This window comes from Syngnathus floridae, chromosome 7 (genome assembly GCF_059516105.1).
Source record: "Syngnathus floridae isolate MCC-2025c chromosome 7, RoL_Sflo_1.0, whole genome shotgun sequence".
NCBI lineage: Eukaryota > Metazoa > Chordata > Actinopteri > Syngnathiformes > Syngnathidae > Syngnathus > Syngnathus floridae.
In genome coordinates, this window is record NC_142419.1 from 9,513,098 (window position 1) to 9,534,176 (window position 21,079).

General features: G+C 38.8%; 2 protein-coding genes across 5 annotated transcripts in view; one reads left to right on the plus strand and one right to left on the minus strand.

Moving 5' to 3' along the window:
- Positions 1 to 21,079, minus strand: part of kirrel3b (kirre like nephrin family adhesion molecule 3b) — a 259,565-nt gene extending 238,486 nt beyond the window's left edge. For 3 of the 4 annotated variants that reach the window (XM_088381355.1, XM_088381354.1, XM_088381351.1), the window contains exon 1: positions 17,087 to 17,285. The gene's annotated coding sequence lies outside the window, so the exon portion shown is untranslated. Of the gene's footprint in view, positions 1 to 17,086; positions 17,286 to 21,007 lie in introns of those variants that run through there. The other variant, XM_088381352.1, reaches the window with a different exon arrangement.
- Positions 7,967 to 10,294, plus strand: smtla (somatolactin alpha). The gene is made up of 5 exons (XM_088380786.1): positions 7,967 to 8,051; positions 8,207 to 8,400; positions 8,615 to 8,728; positions 9,259 to 9,438; positions 9,997 to 10,294. The coding sequence occupies exons 1-5, from the start codon at positions 8,045 to 8,047 to the stop codon at positions 10,189 to 10,191; spliced, it is 690 nt and encodes a 229-aa protein (XP_088236912.1). The 5' UTR covers positions 7,967 to 8,044; the 3' UTR covers positions 10,192 to 10,294.

Sequence of the window (21,079 nt, forward strand, 5' to 3'; positions counted from 1 at the left end):
CACAAAAAATCATGAAAAATCTAGAGATACGCCGCACCAGACGACAAGCCGCAGGGTTCAAAGCTTGTGCAAAAAGAAGCAGCTGATAGTCCAGGAATTACGGTAATTACCACGGACAAGATGAGAAAGAGTGTACTGTATATTTCAAGGCAGAAGCATGAGTTAGGTGACGAGAAGACCAGTTTTTTTTTTCTTTAAATAAATACTGTAAGGTTGTTCCATGATTAACCTTTATTTAGTTTGTGTCCGTGTTTGCACGAGTACTGTGTGTTAATCTCAGGAGATAGAAGAAAATGTGTGCCATACTGTACTCCTATAGGCAATGCAAATATGATTCTGCTTGATGTACGTTGATTCACAAGAAAGAGAGGTAAGAAAAAACAACGTCACAGCAAGCAGACAGCGCTGCATGTGATGAAAGGAGCTATACAAAGGAAGTGTCACGCAAGTAATCCCTAAAATAAAAAGAACTGAACTAATTATGCTCTGTTGTTGTTTATACAACGCTCGAGCCCCCATCTTTTATTCATCAAGACACAAGGCGGATAGAGGTTCTCTGTCATAGTCGCTCATGCTCACTCTCTCAAATCTCATTTCAAACAGAACCCATTGAGCCGTGGAACCGCATTCCGCATCACAATGAACCATTGCCTTTTGCTAAGAAAAGGGACAAAGAAAAATGGCATTTGAATTGTAAACAGGTGGATGGGTCAAGAGCAACTGTAAGCTTGTGGAAAGAGCGAGAGAGAGCGAGAGAGAAACTGAGGCTTTTCTAAATGTTACCTGACAATCACCACCGCATGCCAACAAAATATTAAGGAAGTTAAGTCAACGCAGGGCAGCCCGCTGGCTTGCAGCCACTCATCAGTCCTGCATGCGCTATTGAACATTTCTCCAATTCCAACAGACAAGTTGCATTTGCTTTTTGGATGACATCTTAATGTTTACTTCCCTAGCCTAATTGTAATGCAAACCTTAAAAAAAACATTTTCCCACATCAAATGAAGCAAGAGGAACAGAAAACTCAATGGATTTTAAAAATGCAAATACATGACAACTTGGCAAGTGAAAATAATGAGATGAGTTGTAAATAGACTAAAATCAAATTGAAAGACAAAGGTTGTATTTAAAGTTATAATATTAAAAGAATGTGGTACTGTACCAATATTAATGTATAATCTGTGCCTAACTATGATTAAAATATTTTAAGACAAGATATATTAAAGTTTTATAGAAGGAAACGATAATGGGGATAAAAAATAATGTTTCATAATTTGCATCAATTTTCATTCCAAAACCTAATATATGTATTTGTTCCAATATTTTTTTAATAAAATATTGCAATTATTTATTAGAATTTTTTTCTCATAATAATCTTACTTTTGCCATTCATTTTCTGGAGGTGTACTTTTGTCACCTTTTATGACTTCCGTAATTTTCGAACTGTAAGTCGCGTTTATTTTCATAGTTTGGGTGGGGGGGCGACTTATACTGAGGAGCGACTTATGTGATTTTTTCACAAATTTTCAAAATTAAAAAAGCAAAAAAAGTTAAACTGCGATAAACGAACCGCGATGTAGCAAGGGATTACTGTAATTTGAATTTCAAGCGACGTCAGTGGCGCGGCGCGGTGGTTGTTTACATAAAGGACAAAGATTCGATCACGGGATGACGAAGACGACGAAGGGCCCCACGTACTACCGGCATCATTAGCAGCTTTGTTTGTAAGTGACGCGGAAGATGAAGAGTTTGAAGGTTTTAATGATTTGAAGTGACACAGAAGGTTTGGAATTTGGAAATTATTATGGCTTTTACGCACGCCCGGTCCTACTCTACGGAGCTCTCTTTCACCTCCGTGGATTGAAGTCGGGGGCCAGCGCTCGGCCGGGTGGCTGTCCAGGGACGGTGAATGGGGCTCGGACATAGCTTTTACGCACGCCCGGTCCTACTCTACGAAGCTCTCTTTCAACTCCGTGGATGGAAGTCGGGGGCCAGTGCTTGGCCGGGTGGCTGTCCGGGGACGGTGGATGGGGCTCGGACATGGCTCTTACACACGCCCAGTCCTAGTCTATGGTGCTCTCTTCCACCTCCGTGGCTGGAAATGCCACCTCCGGGGATGGAAGTCCACGCCGCCACACACCTGGAAGTCCACGCCGGTGATTGGGGCCGTGTGGTGGTGAACTATTTATGTTATAGTTATTTGATATATTTTATTTCGTATAGCAACTTGTATATGTTTTTATCGTTACAGTTCAGCACTTGTTGGCTCATTGAACTCTTGTTTTGTTAAAGAAAGAGCCATTTACCAAACCCACGCCTTTCCTTGTACTTTAACGCTATAATATAGTTATATACTAGATCTGTGGAATCACAACGAGGCTGACATCAGGGCGCACGCGCGGCGTTGTTGACAAAGGACGAGGAATTTGATCGATGGATTTAATGATTTGGAATGACACAGATGGTTTGATAATATTGTTGTTCATAAGATAGTTATTTGATATATACTTTATATATCGTTATATGGGTCTGTGGAATATTCAGAATATTTAGACGTCAGCGGCGTGGCGCATACGCGGCATCGTTTCCATAAAGGATGATCAATGGATTTAATGAATTGGAGTGACACAGATGGTTTTATAAACGTGTTATTTGTGTAATAGTTATTTGAATAACTCTGAATGTTACGTCAGGCCCGTTCTCAGCTGTTCGTTTATGTTTATGTCACGTTAGCATGCCTATCGTTTAGCCTGTTGTTGCTCGTTCATGTCTGTTCTTGGTGTTGGATTTTGTCGAATAAATTTCCCCCCAAAATGCGACTTATGCTCCGGAGCGACTTATATGTTTTTTTTTCACGTTATTGTGCATTTTATGGCTCATGCGACCTATATTCCGGAGCGACTTTTAGTCTGAAAATTACGGTATTTTTTTTCTGAAGAAATTGTTTGCTATAAAGATTTTTTTCTTCAGGGTTAACCTTCCGTTAACTCTTGCCTTGAAAAGAAAGGCAATTGTCTGCTTTTCTGTTGTTCTTTTATGAGGAGGAGTTAAAGATAATTCAAGGTTACTGTGTCTGTCTGAAATCAAGACCAAGAAGCAACAGTCCACTTCAACACTGCACTATACCTTGGTTTTCATTCTTTTTATTATAGTGCTAAAACAGCGTGAGAGGTGTATGGGATTGTTCTACCAATATTACAGACTACTAGTATGAAAAGCAATCAAGGGTTGCCATGGCAATGACAAATCAAAATGCTTTTGAACCTGACAGTTGAAAGTAAAACTATTACACAGTTTATTTTTTATTATCATGCTTCAATGGCAACACAAGTCCCTAGAAAGAGAGGAGGAAAGGATACATTAAAAATAGAGGTTTGGCGCTCCAGACACCTTTGGAGTTTATGTGATCCATCTTTGAGCTGCCATCTGGCCAGCTTGGCTTCTGTTAATAGCAAGCTTTGCTCTGAGCTAACCAAAATGTGGTTGGAGTCAGACAGCGAGGGAGAGAAGGGCAGACAAAAGCCTTGGGGGCGAGGAAGGCAGGAGGTAAAGGTAACAGCAGAGAGATGCAGCAGTGCACAAAGAGTACAAGTGCTATATTGGAGGTATATACATGGAGAAGAAAGACAAAAAAGAGACTGAAAAAGCCTGAGCTTAAGAGGCAGCTGCAGGAGCAAGTGCACTTCAGGGGGAACATGTACTTAGAATGAGGAGTAAAGCAAAGATGCAAAGCTTTGGAGTACATATGCCTCAGGGACGATGGAGTGAAATACCTTTTGTCTTCCCACCATCGGGAACATCTGTGGAATAAACCTGGCCAAGCATTTTTTTCTTTTTTTTTGTAAATCTTACTTTGAAGATGGGTGAAGCTAATGCTTTTTCCCAGAGTTGTGATCGAAAGTACTTGTACCTCTGCCCACATTAATTCCTCCCTCGTCGGGATATATGCATGCGTCACACTTCCATATCGAATGTAAGTGCACAATTGTTGACACACCAAGCACCACCTTGGTTGTGCGCCTGCATTTGTTGTCTGGAGTGACTGGCAAGGAGACGTGACCAATTTGATTTTTAAGTCTCCACGGCTGCTCTCTTTATCCCCCTGTCAAAAAAATGACATCACTAAGCAAGACAGCCTGGTACCGCAACACTGCCAAATCTCAGAGGGGAGCACGCAAGTGGAATTCATCAGTACTGGATCTGTAATTGTTCTTTTACATGCAGGTGTATTCTGCCTGAGTTCCCAATGGGGAAAGGTTTGTAAACAGAAAATAATGGCGCCCAATTAGAAGCAATATTGTGTTGAAAGGAGAAAGTCTTGCGTTTTAGCAAAGGGAGAAGCTAATTACTTTAAGCCTGGGGCATAGTTTGAATGGATCAGCATCTCACTCAGTAGCAGCTCTCTCATTGGCAGTCCAAGATGTAGTATTCTCCTGACACGTATGTAAAACTAAATTTGGGTCGAACAACAGCAAATGGCAGGTTGATTGATGAAACTGAGAACAATCTAACACATGTTGGTTCAAATGTCAAATACTGACTGTTTTAAAGACAGTTTTAAAGCCATGGGCTAGAAAGACTAATTTCGTCCATGTGCTTTCTTATTTTTTTTTTTTAAAACATTAAACTAAAGTACTACCTTGACAAGTAGCCACTGCGGTTGCATATAAAATTAAGATAATTTGTACCTTTCGTTTATTTTATACATTTTCATCTGCCGCAACCAAACCAGAAGCTTGACTCACAGGATCTTCAGTTCGAGTTTTCCTTCCAGTTCACCTGAAGTGTGGCATATGAAATTATCTGAATTAAATGCAACATCAAAGTCATCTTCGTTTTTCCCATTTCATCTTTTTTTTTCCCATTTTATATTTGCGCACAATATCAGAAAACAAAATTCCTCGACTCTGTGGAACACTGGTGAGCACGTCCACCTCACAGTTAGGAGGGTGCCGGTTCGATTCCACCTCCAACCCTCCCTGTGTGGCGTTTGCATGTTCTCCCCGCGCCCGTGTGGGTTTTCTCCGGGCACCCTGGTTTCCTCCCACATCTCAAAACATGCTTGGTAGGCCAATTGAGCACTCCAAATTGCCCATAGGTGTGAGTGCGGATGGTTGTTTGTCTCTGTGTGCCCTGCGATTGGCTGGCAACCGGTTCAGGGTGTCTCCCTAACCCTACTGCCCGATACTGCTGCACGCCCGCAACACCCGTGGGGATAAGCGGTATAGAAAATGGACGGATTGATGAAAATTCCTTTACGTTTTTGTTTCTATTGTGTTTTTAGAAGAAAACACGTCATTATTTTTTTCTAATGTCAGTTTTGCATTGGAAAAAATGAACGAATGATACACTATGTAGCGATTGCTGTAATAACACTGGCGATCATCACACTACCTCTCCTTCCAGAGGATGTCTCACCCAGGTGGCACATTCCAATCATTGAAAAGCCTACGTCAAGTGCAAATTGCACAGTGTCACCTATTACAAGGCTCCTTCCAATTTTCAAGTCTGAGGACTAGTACCCTCGACCAAGATTTGAAACAGGTTCGATTAGGTTGCAGTATAACATCAGTTTCTGACAAAGGCACTACAGGCACTTTTTCCCCCAAACTCAAAGTCTGCTTAAACTTAACCAACTCCAGTGAAGCAAATGACTTTGACCTAAAAAAAAAAATTTTTAATAAATATACTGGGACTTACACACATGACAATTTCACAGCCATCATGAGCTAGTGAATTACTTTTCTGTTGAGACAGACGTCATGCAACTTTATCTTTTTCATCTGCTCGACTATTTTGAGGAGGCTGGCAATGCACTCTTCAACTCTGTTGTTGTCAGATTAATTGACAAAATCATCAGCCTGTCAAAGTCTTGCAAACACGAGTCCCTTTTGTATTCCCTTCACTGTCACTGCATTGCCATCCACTGTTATGTGCTGTTGACAATTACAGGAATGATAAACTAGGAGCAAGCTCTTATGTGCACACTACAAAATGGTTTTAAGCTCATTGTGCTGCTCATGGCTTATGGCAGAGAAAATGACTTAAGGCCACACTGCATTGTACCATGTTTAATGCTTTGTTTGATTCCTTCTCTCTAAGAACGTTTCTCAGATGCACAAGCGTAATTCTACAGTTTGAACTGAACCAGCAAACTTTGGTGTATAGTACTTGCTATATTACAGTGTCAAACATCTTCATCCCAGCCAAACCAGCCAGACAACTCTTTTGTTGAATCCGATTTACATAATAACCCTAACTTTTTTTGCAGTGGATGTAACAAATGAGTAGGTACAGGTCTGTGAAGGTTGGTTGTCTCTAGACCTGAATATAGAAGATTTTGACCCCAAGCTACACCATTTCTCCCTTCAGTACAAATAAAATTGTAAATATGCATTGTTATATTGCTTTAAAATGTAATTATGTGTACTGTATTTTCTCTGTTATTGTGACTCGGTGGCAAGGGTGGCCGGAAGATGCACCCACTGTCTTTTATGTGTGCATTTTATTTAAGTGCTTGCCCTGTTCTAAAGTGCATCTCTACTTGTTCCCAGATTGGTTTGTGACGTGAGTTACATGTAACACGAGTCACCTCAAGGCTTTCAGAAAGGCCTGTACTTTTCTAAGAATAATACTGAGAACAATTTATCAGTAGAAAATTAGAACTTGCACTGAAGGGCAGCGGCTAACAATCGTTTGACCAGGTTGGAATTCTTTGCCTGAAGAGGACGGTAATCATTTAGAGGGCTGCTTTTTTTCCATTCATCATTTTTTATTGTTCATTTATTTAATTGGACTTATGTTACATGCAGTACAGCATCATAATCATATTATAAAACTGGTATTTAGCTATGATTGATATCAACTCACCCAAGACTCATGAACATGATAAGCAGCACAACATTGATGGATGGAAGAAAAAAACTACCATTAAAATAATCAAAACTATAGCATCATTTCTTCAAAAGAAGAAATAGCCTCGTAAACATGTACTCCAGCCAAATGACTGCAAGAAAGAAAGGTGAAATGGAGTGTTTTTTTTAATATGGAAAACATCGGCCCTGGTAAGTGAATAATCCTCAAGTGTGAATATATTTTAGATTCGTGAATAGGCATCCTGTATGAAGCAGAATCCAGCAATGTGACACCCATCACAAGCGTTTTCTAATCCCTAAAAACCCGAGAGAGTCCTAGCAACAGGATTACACATAATCTTTAGTTGAGTCATGATCGAACTCAGCAGCGCAAAGGGACAGAAAGTAGCCATTAACAAATGTACAAACAGACAAACCAAATAAGTCACTTAAAAGTTTTCGCCTTTACTCTTTTTGCTCATTGAATCAGAGTAGAAACATTTTATTTTCCTCTAACTGTAGTTTGTGTGGGTCTAAATGAGTTTCTCAATATTTCTGGTTTTAATAGGTCATTGACCAGCACATCTGACTATAGTTGTCACTTCGACTTTATATGCCATTTATGTAGGTCCTACATTAAAAATGGGCAAAGTATGGCTAAGGGGACGCATGGAAATAATTAGGAACTGACATTATTAGTCCAGTCCTGTAATATTTGTTGCATTATTTTTTAAAATATTTTTGGGGAAAATAATTTAAATTAAAATGAGAACATTATCTTTTTATACAAATGAAAATGAATTATGGCTGCAAGGTTATTTATTTATTTAATCCAATTAAAATCAGCAATTTTACAATTAGATAATTTAAATCATTTTTTTAAATATCTATTTCACTTCAGAATCGGTTTTGTTTTATCATTGGATTACTTACAATTAATCACATGAAAATAATATTATGAAAAATAATTACAAACACATTTGAACTTGAGGGGGGACGGGTAACTTGTTCACAAATGACATGGCTCCTTCATACATTTTAAAACTCAAATGTGGCACTTGAGCACAAAAATGTGCCCACCCCTGCCAGAGGTGACCTTTTCTTATATTCATGGTTTGGTCACTCTACAAAAGAGACTGACCTCTTAAGGCCATCACCTAGAAGACCTCAGGGACTGAAGAATCCACAGAATGACTGGTATTCTCGCACACTGTCATGTCTAAATACGTACATTGCTTAAGCCTGTTTTCCTTGAAGCATGGCAAACGACATTAAGCAAGATTTTTAAAGTTGAATTCTATCATGGAAAAGCATGCAGTTACATTTTCTGCATTGTTTGTGTTTGTTTTCAGCTATACAGGGAGTTCTATGGGCTTTGTTGTCATGGCCTTGCCTCCTCAGCACCAGTTTCCTGCTTGAGTGTACGGACCAGGACCAGGTCATCCACCCCTACTGTTTATCTATTTCACAGGACAAGCTTCTGGATCGGGTGATCCAGCATGCCGAGCTCATCTACCGTGTCTCCGAAGAGTCATGCTCTTTGTTTGTAAGGACCGCAAACACAGAAATTCAATATTTGCAGCACAGAGTGGAGCTAGCCTTAAGCACACGTGTATATGTTAGAAGGATTTGCAAATTCATAACAACCCATGTTATTCAATTAACAAGAGCAGAGTTCCATATCTGCTGAATACAAGAAAATTCCATATTTTACGTATATGTGGCTTCTCTCCCTCCCCTTGTGTCTGCATCATCTGCAGGAGGACATATTTGTCCCATTTCCATTGCGGCTTCAAAGGAACCAGGAGGCCTATGCGTGCCTTACAAAGGCCATCCCTATTCCAAGCTCCATTGGTGAAGTCCAGCAAATGTCTGTAAGCACAAGCTGATGCTTTTTTTTAACTACAACCTCTTATTTTAAACAGCAAGAACGAAAGAAGCTGGGAAAGTATGAATCCGTCCTGAATTGGGGGCAATCTAGCTATTAGCACTTAAAAAAAAAGGAATTATTTAGTAATTTTTTGTTATGTTTTCAAGAAAAACATGTAATAAGCCATGATATAATTTGATTGGTTAGCTCATTTATAGTAAGTAGTCGACTTTAATGCAATGAATTTAGTTGCTGAATTTAGCAGTTGACAAAACATCTAGATTTAAATATATATAAACATTTTATTTGCATTTTTTTTTTTATTTTAGTATAACTTTTACAAATCAGATTTATGAAGCAGTATAGCACAGCTCACAACAACTATAGTTTACTCATTACTGTTTCTCCATGACTTGTGTATGGATTATTTTCAATTTTATGAAGTGGGGAGTTCAGATAAATTTAAGAGGGACCCATAAATTTTCTGTCATAACATGTAACTCATATGTCTAGTAAATCATGCGTGTCTTCCAGGACAAATGGTTGCTGCACTCAGTGCTAATGCTGGTCCAATCGTGGATTGAGCCCTTGGTTTACCTACAGACAACACTGGACCGCTATGATGGAGCACCAGAAATGCTCCTCAATAAGACCAAATGGATGTCAGACAAACTTATCAGTTTGGAGCATGGAGTCGTCGTTCTCACTAAAAAGGTAAGTCCGTAAATTGCGTAGTGAAAACTTCAAGAACAATCTGGCTCACGATGATGGTTGTTGACCTCATGAAGTTTTCCATATAAAATTCCAGAAACCAAAGAGTTTTAATCAAATAATATTTGTTTTAAACTTCAGTGATTCAACTGTCTGTTGCATACGTGTAAAAAAACTAAAATAAAATGTTTATGTGTATGAAACTCAAAATACACTTCACTAGTCATTTACACGCGAATCAGTAGCCATCATGCTTGCAGTTTTCAGCATTTTTATATAGCAATTATGAATTGTTGATTTAAATTGCAGAATAATGAGAAAGTAAAGCGAGACAAGATTTCAAAATATAATTTCTACGGTTTTTGCGACATTTTTGTGCGGTGTTGCGCTCTGAGGTTTTTCTATTTTCAAATATTTCGCTTTTCTCAATTAAAGTTGGGAAACCTCGCACATTAAAAATGAACAATTAATCAGTGATTTTGACAGCTACTGTTCGAATCTTTATGTTGCAATCAATATGAGTCAAATATTCCCATGATGTGACTGAATGTATCCGTCCAGATGCTGAATGAGGGCCTACTGACAACGAGTTACAGCGACCAAGGCTTGTTCCAATACGACATGCAGACTGATATGGTAGAATCTGTCATGAGGGACTACGTCTTACTCAGCTGCTTCAAGAAAGATTCCCATAAAATGGCGACATTCCTCAAGCTTCTTAAATGTAGACAAACTGAAGATTACAACTGTGCATAAAAACAAAGTCACATACTTTTAAACTTTATAAGTATTCCTAGTAGATAGCGTCATAGGGGAAAATGACTTGAGAAAAAAACTGAAATAAATCTTTTAAAGACAATATACCTTGTGTATTTTATCATTTATCAAGTAATTTATCAAGGTTAATACTAGCTAAAGTATCAATCTGTGTATTGATATGACACCAAGTTTCCTGTCCAGATGTTCAGAACTCAAACTTGTTTATAATATTAACTGAGTCAGAGCTCAATACCCGAGAGTAATTTTGACTACCTCTGGCTTAATTAACTAAATGAAGAATGTTGCAGCCCTTGACAGGCTTATTATAATCAAGTCATCCGCATGGCAATCGCAATCATTTTTATTAATTTTTAAAACATGAAAGGCCCCACAAATGATGTGAAAACAATCAGTGTTAGTTCTTACTGCTGTTATAGTGTGTGGTGTACTCATAATGACCAACAATTAGACCAATCCTGAGATTTTAGTAACGACTGATTAAATATTGGCGCCAGTATCCCCAATACAGAGAACTTTTAAGTTAAATAAACTGCTATTTTCCAAATTGCTTGTTCTATTAAATGTCAGATAAAACGTACACATTGAATTCTTAAGCATGCCGTAATAATGGAAACATACCTGCATTGTTGTAATGAAAGTTACCATGTACAAAGTAGTAGTACTCTACATATTCTTAGTCCCTGCCTCTCAAATTCCTTCAGCCCAGACACCTTCTCCTATCTTGTTTTGATTTAATTTATTAAATAACCTCATTAGTGCAACCTTATTTACCATTGTTTCGGTTTCCTTTCCACTGGCCTTGTCCTGTCAATTGGAAAGAACACAAGAGGGAAAATTGCGCACTCTGCCTTCAGGTAATTTACTTGCAGTTAACTTCATGTGATCCTCACTCAGACAATTTGTGTTGTGACATAATAGATAGAAAAAGCTCAAACCATAATATAACTCTAAAATGTCTATCAGCAGGGGTCTACTTAAGTGCCCAGGAACCAACTCAGCTCGTCACACACAGTTCACTTTGGCCCAAGATAAGCAGAATATTATTGAGTAATAAATTCCAGACATTTTTATAGAACCACCTTTCTATCATGTGCTAACTCTTGAAAGAGCCCCAAGTGTGTTGCATACTATGCAAGATAATTGTATGTTATAATTGAAACTCCATGGCTTGGAGGCAGAAAATCTAATTAAGCCTGCATGATGATTTACTTGTTGGTTCAAAAGACAAAGAGCATCAGCATTAGCTGGGTGGATGCTTAAACCTTGTAGTGTTTAGAGCATTTGTTTTCTTTGTAGCCAGTGGCTCTTATTTTAATGGTGATGTGTATTCAAGTCAAACAGGAGACACAAAACATTTACAGGCATAGGGTTACCTAACACACGTTCTAATTCACAAACCCACAGGCAGCCTGTGCATTTGGTTTCAGTGGCAATTTACCAGACTTAAAACCTAACCGCGCACGCACACACACACACACACCCTTGAAGTAAGTAATAACATCAACAGTTTATGGTTTTCCAAGCAGATTGTGGAAGAACAAAAATAATCAATTTTGACACGTGTCACATAGATTCTTTGTTCAAAATAATCTCTTATAGAAATTAGCTCTTGCAGACTTTGATCAGAAAGGTAAAGAACATGTTGAAATTCAGACAGAATACCAAATTGTATTTATGTTTCAAATATTATCCTGACTAGAATAATGTCAGAAAAAGTACCATTTGCAGATGTAGGCTTTCTTCTCTCTCTTTTTTTTTTTTTTTTAATTCGACCAGCCCCTTATGTGGGTTAGCAGTAGGGCTGGGTATCGATTTGGATTTCGGAAATTGATTCGATTCAATTCACGATTCAATTGACTGTTAATTCCATTATATCATGCACCAATTTTATTTTGATAAGGAAGTCCTTTTCAGAAGAAGTAAAACATTGTAGTTAAAATATGAATATGTATATTAAGAATGAATAACACAAAGCAGTTACATTAATAAAGTACTTTTTAGTACAAATGACCTGACTACAACACAAATGCAATGAATCAAACCACAAGGCAGGCTGTGTAACTAAAAGGTTTTTGTGCAAATGTCACACTTATTGTCAAAATAAATATCATAACAGACACAACCTTAAAAATGAACTAATAATTGAAGCAATCAGAAATAAAATACAAAAACATTCCGGATTGTCTTATAGTCCAAAAGGTCAGGGTTTTTTTTTTTTTTTTTTTTTTTTGCAAATGTCAGAAAATGCTTTTTTACTGTTAGCGATCGACTTTTATATTTTGTTTTATTTGCTGGGCTTGCGGAGAGTTTGCCGGTAACTCAAAATGCAGTGTCGAGCTGCGTTTGCTTTGCAGACAATACAGACTTAGCGTCCGGGTGGTGTCTTGTTAGATGGTTTCTGAGATTCGTGGTATTGCCAGAATATTTCGCCATCATGCCGCAAATATTACATATCATTTTGCTCTGAAGATCCAGTTCATTGCTGCCTTCGTGTTTTTTAAAACCAAAATGTTTCCAGACATCTGCCTTAAAATTTGCTGGTGTTTCCAATGCTTCCACCACGTTGTTGTTTTAAGCCCTAGTTAGCAGAATTTCCCAGCCCTTCTGGCAGGAAAGAGGGACTTTCGCATCACAAAATTGTACCACTAAATGTGGACCCTGTGAGTATGTCGCCAAGTCTGAATGAAATCTAACTTTTTTGAAAATACTCATATCCCGCCTTTATCTCATCAGCTTGTCAGCAATGATTGGAAAACATCTTAGCTGGACATTTCTGAACCAGCGGCTGTTGAACAAATGTGTTCCCTTTAGGCGAGGGAAAAGCAAAATGCCAAAAGAGGTTCGTCTTAAATCAATGCAATTTCCTGCTCTTCTCGTCGGTGCCCAGAGGGAGCTTCTTGGCGTTTTACACTTTTACTGTGAGTCTCCACAAGCTGAGAGAGGCAAGTGGTGGAAAATGTATTCGTCTTCCTCACAATGTGTGTCTGCTTATGTTTTTCAAAGATCAAAACCAGGTCTCAAAATCTTGTGCATTTCCTTCACTTCAGGAAGCTCTTTCATTACTTCAAATATAATAATTTCCTTTTGAGAAAGACTCCAAGGATTACAAGTGTACACTCGGCTTTCATGTCATTCTTGTATTTCTTCAGAAGAAAAGGTTTGCTGGGAGCTTGTGCATCCCATGAAAATGGACAAACAGCTTTTAAGTGCAAACGGATCTTGATCGGTGTGGTCAATTCACTTTGGGTTCAGATACTCCCATTTATGCCCCTAAGTCCAGTCAACATGTTATCAAAACACCTTTTCTTTTTTGACAGCGGGAATTTACTCTTACAAAGAGTGTCTTGTCAGTTTGATCGTATTTACTTCCATGTTTTCTTTTGGAACGTGTACTTTCATAGCTTGACCCTCCTGTCAGTTGTGTCCACATCACGGGTAACTTGGTGCGATTGTTTGATACTTTTAATCCGTTATTTTTTCATTTTATTATTTATTAATATTCCAAATATTTTTCTTTGTTCTCCTTAATTTGAATTAAATGTTTTATGAGAGCACTTCTGCCTTGCGTCCCTGCATGTGGGTCCTCCTTAACCCTGAATCCTACCACAGTGAGTAAACTCGTAGTGAGTTGTGCCCCACTACGCTTTCCCATAACATCGTTGTTATTCCCACAACTTTGCTAATTCGCTCTGTTCTAAAAAATAAATGGGCACCAGTACACTTTTCCTCCATTCCTCTGGCATCTTTGCACCCTCTCAAAGTCAGCTGATCAACCTGGTCAAAAACTCCAAAGCCGAATCTTCTATAGATGCTTCCATAACTTTCATTCCTTACCCATTTCCTTCAATACTATGTCCTTTCAAATCCTTTCACAACGCTTTCTCCTTCGAATGCTCTGAATTACTTCATCTTGATCTTTCCAGAGATTTCCTTTTCTCTTGTAGGCCTACCTGTTACAACTGTATCGATCCATCCATCCATCCATCTATCCAACCCATTTACAATATTTTGTGGGATTGTTCCAGTAGCCTAGCCTGAATACAGCTTCCTGAATTCTCAATGCGTACATGCAGAGGAAAACAATCTGAGCTGCTGCCAAGACACCTTATCTGCGGTTGGCAGCCTGGAGACAGGATGGAGCGGCAAAGGTGGGCTGGTTGATTAAGGATGGCTGCGGAGGTCAAAGGCTACTGGAAGGGAGAAATGCATCGCAAAGGACAACGGATGATGAAGATCAGGATATTCATAATGCAGAACATGTTCTTTCATGTGACACTGGTTATTGACTTGTCATTTGTTCAGATTAAAAGAAAAATGACTGTGACCATTGAGGATTTGAACAACACTGTTCAACATCAATGTATCATACATTTCTGTGATGCAATGACAACGTCAGAGCACATGGAAGGGGCGCATCAGGTCGCGTGTGGGTGTGTGGGTGTGTGCGCGTGTGGTTGGTTGGAGGGGGTCATTTTACTGCTCAATAAATGCTTGATAATAGTTGTCTCTCAACAACAAACAACCTATCTCGTACGAAAATATGCACTTGCAGTGTCAGAAGATGTGACACATGCACACATTTAACATTTGGCGTTCTACACAGGATGTCTCGATGGGCATTGCAGTGTAGAACATGGATTAGCTTGAAAAGAGTTGGAGGCGGCAAGTGTGGGCATTTTTGGATGTGACCGTGTTCTTCCACTCATTTTAAGATCGGGTTCTATAATTGTAGATGGTGCAAGCGGAAAAGCTGGTGTATGCCTCAATGGGTGATGGGGGTGTTAATAAAAATATTTATAAGTTGATAATTATATTTCATTTAATGAATTGATTTCCAAAATTATTCAGAGGCAATGTCCCACGCTGCATGGTGTCATTTAAATATGGGGACATCTGTCACACACATTCGTGGCGTGCCAAATCTGTGTGCCTGTGTCTCGAGCAAATACATCATAATCGTGTTAAACCAATTGCACCACAAACTGAACTTCCTTTTCTGCAGTCTAAAGTTTATTTGACTTTTTGTGATGAATTTTGCAGATGCGCTGGGGGGGCAGAAGCGCCTAATGAGGCGTAGTAGTAAGACTTCTGTCTGTGGCATTTGGCTTTATAGGCACTGTGTGGACCACCACCAAGGTTCAAACATTTGTTACAAAGGTAATAGAAATGATTTAAGACCCGCTTACTTTGTTTACACTTGCTGTGGTATTCTGAATGAGTGAAAATGTCTCCAATCCTCTGTGGTGAATAAGCTCTTGGCTCCTTTGTTTTTGCTTGGGACCAAAACCATGTGTGCCAATTGGTGACTTTTAAAAGGTGACTGTCTAATTAAAGGTACAGAACAGATTGCATTTGGCAGACAGATGATCCACAGGTTCCATCTGGTTGAAAGTGATAAGGCTGATTTATTTGACTGTTTCCGATTGGCCACCGATGCCTTTGTGTTGTTTGTTTGGCTTTTGCTTGACATTGAAACATAACTTGACATTAAATTGATTTGGAGGTGCGAACAAGATTGAAAGTTCACCGTTTGGAGCTAGCACAAAGCTTCACATTGATTCATTGTTTATTGCACAAGAGGGATCCCTGTTAAAGACTGTGGGAAGGACATGTTCGACTTTTTCTTCAAGGACAAAAAGAAAACGAATGAGACAGAGCTTGTCCAATTTAATGCTGACAGGCACGTGAGCCTTTGACGTGATGCTACAATAACGCCTTTCTGCACTGTATGTACACTTTGTGTCACGTGTTTACGACTCAAGCGATAGAGCCAAATTTTATCATTGAGTATTTTAGCTTTACAATATATTACATCACATTAGTGGTTATCTTCTTTTTGTATGCCTGCTACATAGTGAGATGTGGGGTGCATATTTAAATTGTTGTTTTGGAATAATATAACAACGACCAACATTGTGGTCTAGAGGTTAGCAGGGACAGGGACGGAAAAAAATATTGGCCTGGTGTTTTTGCCTTAGAACGGCTCCCTTATAATTAGCAGTGTACAACTGACTCGTAATTTATGTACAGTTTGTGTTCCCTGAAGGAATGGATTTTGCTATTATCCTAAACCAAACCCTAATTATCGTGTTGAAGACTATCGCTGTTTACTCACTTGGCGGATAGCATCTTGCTTTGGGTGATAATTTAAAAACGCTTGCATTCCAGCAGGCTCAGGGAGAGAAAAGTAGTTTAGTCATTTCAACTGCTAGCGCGGCAGCCTTGCTTGGAAAGGAAGAGAGGGAGATATTGTTGCAATTTCTATGTAAGATATAATATTTAATAATAAGACATCGTCATGCGTGATACCAATCAATCACTCCTTTTCCTTAAAAGTATTAACAGCGTTGAATTTCATATTTTATTTTACATTGATTGATTGATGATTGGCTTGATTTCCTGTTAGTTCGCCTTGATTGATCGTCTCGCTTTAAGTATGCATGATGGTGTCTGCTTCAAGTTATAATGCACTTTATAATCCTTTAGAACTCAAATATTTGATGTCCAAAACGATTTACTGCCTCCAATGGCATTAAAATCATGAAACAACATCAAAAGGCAATGCATCCCAATCCAAAACTCAAACATTTCGGTTCAATGGCATGTCAGGGTTTTCATTGTTCAATGTACTTCCAACATTTCATAGTATTGTTCAAAGTATCCACAAGTTATATACCATTGCTCAATATACTTCACAAAAAGATTCCAGAATATTGTTCAAAGTATTCAACAATCCCAATTCATTATATGCTTAACATACCCAAAGTCGGTTGTTTTATCAATTAGTTTGTGCCATTTTTTTGACAAATTTCAATGTTCATAAGTCAAAGGCATGTGCAGGTCTCAGAAAAGCTTCAATGCATTGACTTACCATTTGTTTGTTCAGGCAAGGAGTTCAGGATTCAACTTGTGGGTGTTGGTTAGGTCATTAAGTTGAGGTGAATTAACTGATCTTTCAAGCTTGAAACAATGTGCAAACTCACCGACAACAATCCAAGTAATGCTTTGAAAAACCTTATCTAACCAAGGGGCCTACATGCATGCTTAACTCACTGACTTAATGCAGCCACCTTGCTTTTGACCCTTCACCCCATCAAGGAGAGCACGCCTCTAAATGCAGTAGCCACATCTGACCAGTGAGAGGCATACTAAACAAAAAAAAGACTAAGGTCAAATCTTTAAGTATTTATCTCAATCACAAATATTACCTTTTTATTCCTATGAATACCTATTTATTATATTAAAAAAGTGAAATGTAAGTGATTAACAAAAATATAACTCTCTTCTCTTCGTTACATGGAATAAAAATAACTCCAGGATACGGCCACAGACGCATATATAGCATACAGGTTAACTATAATGATGGCACGGCGGTGTACAGAGCATCCAGGTGAGGTAACACCAACTCAAGCAGCCATCTGCACCTGCACCAGATCACAGGCCGCGGCCACAGGTCATCAGCTCAAAGCTCCTGGTTCAGTGGTGTAGTAAGTACCAAGAGGTAGGTGAGACCTTCACATGTAAGAGCCGCATGACGATAAAATACAATAATGATGAACAAATGGAAATAAAGAAAGAACTAAGGAAATAAAATCAATACGTCTGCTGAACCCAGTTTGTTCGACGTCTAGGCTGATTGCGAGCTCCGTGAACACGTGTGGTGGATGTCACCGTATTTCATTCACAATAATAACAACAAAGTGCATAGAACCATCTGAATATTGTAAAAATCAATGGAGGCTATTGAATGCTCCAGCCAACTTTACATCATCTACCCGTAGAGGTCTGCTAGCATATTGAGTTTTGACTCTCGCTTCTTTGTGATTGAGATGACTCTACACACACCATCAAAAGACCAGAAAGCCCATTCAAAAGGTCTCAAGTGTCCCACCTCTTTTCCTTCACCACAGGAGATCACTTAAATCCCGTTTGATCACTGAGCTGCACTCACGTGGAGCACATCCTTCGGAAATCTATTACTGTCCCATAAAAGTGAAACTGAAAAAACATGAATATCATTCTTTTGAATTTACTTTGGCAGGAGAAGAAAAGGAAAGACACACAAGTGAATCCAGGACACTTGGAAACAATTAAAGTCTTTCTCAAGTTTAACTTGTTTTTGTTTTCTTTCTTCTATTTTATATACATTGTTCGACTGGGAAGAGCTATCTATTTTAGATGTTGATATCATCTTCTGAGCTTGGTATGCTAAAACAATATATTGTGTTTAAATCTATAATCACATTGCAAGGCTGTATTTATGTAATCATCAGTGTCTTTGTGTTTATTAGCTCACTGGAGACTTTATTAGATACACGAGCATGGTCTAATTAGTACGAAAAAAAGGAATCATTGTTATTAGTACCATTGCTTGCATGCATACACAAATCTTTACCTCTGCTTATCACCCATCACAGTCGTGAACACCGCAAACACACACAATTAGCGGCACACACTGGCGCTGGCAACTACCTAAGTACCCAAGGAGCAGTTTGGTGTATCAGTGTCTTGCTCTCAGACACCACAGCTCAGGGTTGTGGGGAATAATGTTCAGCTTTGACTGTCACCCATCATACTGACAGTCCTGTATTTTTATCAAAAAATATATTTTATTTATTAAATTTATTATCATGTCAATCAAAACTGAGCATTATTGTCTAAAGACACACACATCAAAGAGCAAAGGTCACCTTTCACGGTGATACAGCAATGACTAGATGTTGCCACTAGATGGCAGCTGCAAGCCTCTAATGTAGTCTGACATGGCCTTTTGATATTGTAGTACTGTGCTGCAATTGAAAAGAAATGGAAACTGTTGTGCATATGAATGGGAAAGTTAGGTGGGAAGTTACTCTCTCTTCCATCAGTGTTGCTCTGCTTGATGTCATGTGCAGATGCATAGATGCACATTGTGGTATGTAGCCTGCCATGAGCAATCACTTCAACAGATGCTACTTTTATTTCATCCCTTTCTCTGCAGCGTGGGCTAGATTATTGTACATACGCTGTGTTTCACTGGACAAAGACAAAGGCAATGGTCAGATGAGAACTTGATCTATGATAGGAACAACTATAAACAAGAGTTTTGCAACCACTTCAAGGAAGCCTTCAGGGAGAGGGAAGGGAGTATGGAATTATAGCTAATGTAGCGTAACATTTGTGAGGATAATACGGTAATAACAACAGTAATAAAAGCCTACAAATAGTTAATACGTCTCATAACTCAGAGCTTTACGGGGAAATAAAAATGACCATTTTGCAGTCCGGGGGAAGGTTCACGTCGAGTCGAATAGATTGGAAACAGATGCTGTGATGGTGTTCAGGCTATTGAATAGATATGATCATCTTACATCTGTTACAAGCACTCACAGGGTCCTGTAAATTTACCTTTATATGGCTGATAACACCGGTTCTAGCTAAGGTAACATCTTCTGTTGAGGCTATAATGGCTCAATTCCTTGACCTTGTTGTCCATATTTTGCCCACTACTGAACATCTATGATTGGTTAACCCAGTTTTGGTCTTTATATACTATTTACATTTTCGAGTCATTGTTCTATTTATTTATTGTATTTATTCATTTCTATTAATGTTTCTATTTTTGATCAATTTTATTTGTTGATTTTGTTTCACTGATCTTTATTGATCCAATATATATTTGTTTAATGCGTCTCATTATCCTTCCTTCCTTCCTTCCTTCCTTCCTTCCTTCCTTCCTTCCTTCCTTCCTTCCTTCCTTCCTTCCTTCCTTCCTTCCTTCCTTCCTTCCTTCCTTCCTTCCTTCCTTCCTTCCTTCCTTCCTCCCTCCCTCCCTTCCTTTCTTCCTTCCTTCCTTTTGCTATGTTTTAATTTCTGCTCGTTTCTTCTTTATCTTACACACTTGATCAAAGCTCAGGTGCCATTTCAATAATTTGCTGCTCGCTACCAGAAAAAAGACATATAGATCTTTTTTCTGGTAAGATTTCCTTCTTCCTTCCTTTCCTCCTTCCTTTCATTTTTATCATGCTGCTCCCTCAGTGGGACCTCGTGCAAACATTAAGCAAACACTGCGTTCTTGTTTAGGGCAGGGCAAGCTGCCACTCCCTGGGTCTAATCGCTATAGAGTTCTTTTCCATTTGTAATTGCTGATAACCACACTTGGCTGATGGGGGGCAGCGATTGTGTGGAGCACAGCAGGCAGTAGTATCTGGCATCGCCCTAATTGTCACAAACAATCTGCCTCATTTCATGACGAGAGGGCGATTTCACTGAGCACACTTGAGGGGCAAAGTGTTTATGAGTGGGACCATTTGGGACCTCTTTTCAAGTGTTTTCCAAAGCTCCTCCACAACTGATTCCACTCTGAAGCAGCCAGTGTTTTGGGATGCTCTTGAAACAGTTGTTGTGACTCACGATAAACAGCTTCAATTTGGAATTGTTATGATTTATTGTCACTGAGATGAAGGGGAATGTGATGCTGTATGACAGCCAAAATGGAATGTTTGATGGTGTTTTCCCAGAACACTTGTACAAGCTATTTTTAAAATCACTTGAGATTTTTTTTTTTTTTTTGTGGGGGGGTGACTCATTTTAACATTTAAAGTCTGGTACGCTGTTAGTCTGATTTTAATATCCATACATCCTTTTTCAATAGTGCTTGTCTTTAATGAAAATAACCTCGCTGACTTTGGGTGAGAGGTAGGGTACACGGGGACTGGTCAGTTTCCAGCTCTTTGCACATACAACTTTCACACACACATTTTGAGATTTCATTTAAACTAACATGCCTATTTTTGGAATGAAATTGAAGTACCTGATGAGGGACAGGAAGAAAATGCAAACGACTCACAGGAAGACCTGCAGTCTTGATTTAAATCTGAACCTT

Coding starts and splice junctions, on each gene's coding strand:
- smtla (XM_088380786.1), top strand. Junction 8,401..8,614: donor AAGAGTCATGCTCTTTGTTT/GTAAGGACCGCA, acceptor CATCATCTGCAG/GAGGACATATTTGTCCCATT. Junction 8,729..9,258: donor GTGAAGTCCAGCAAATGTCT/GTAAGCACAAGC, acceptor CGTGTCTTCCAG/GACAAATGGTTGCTGCACTC.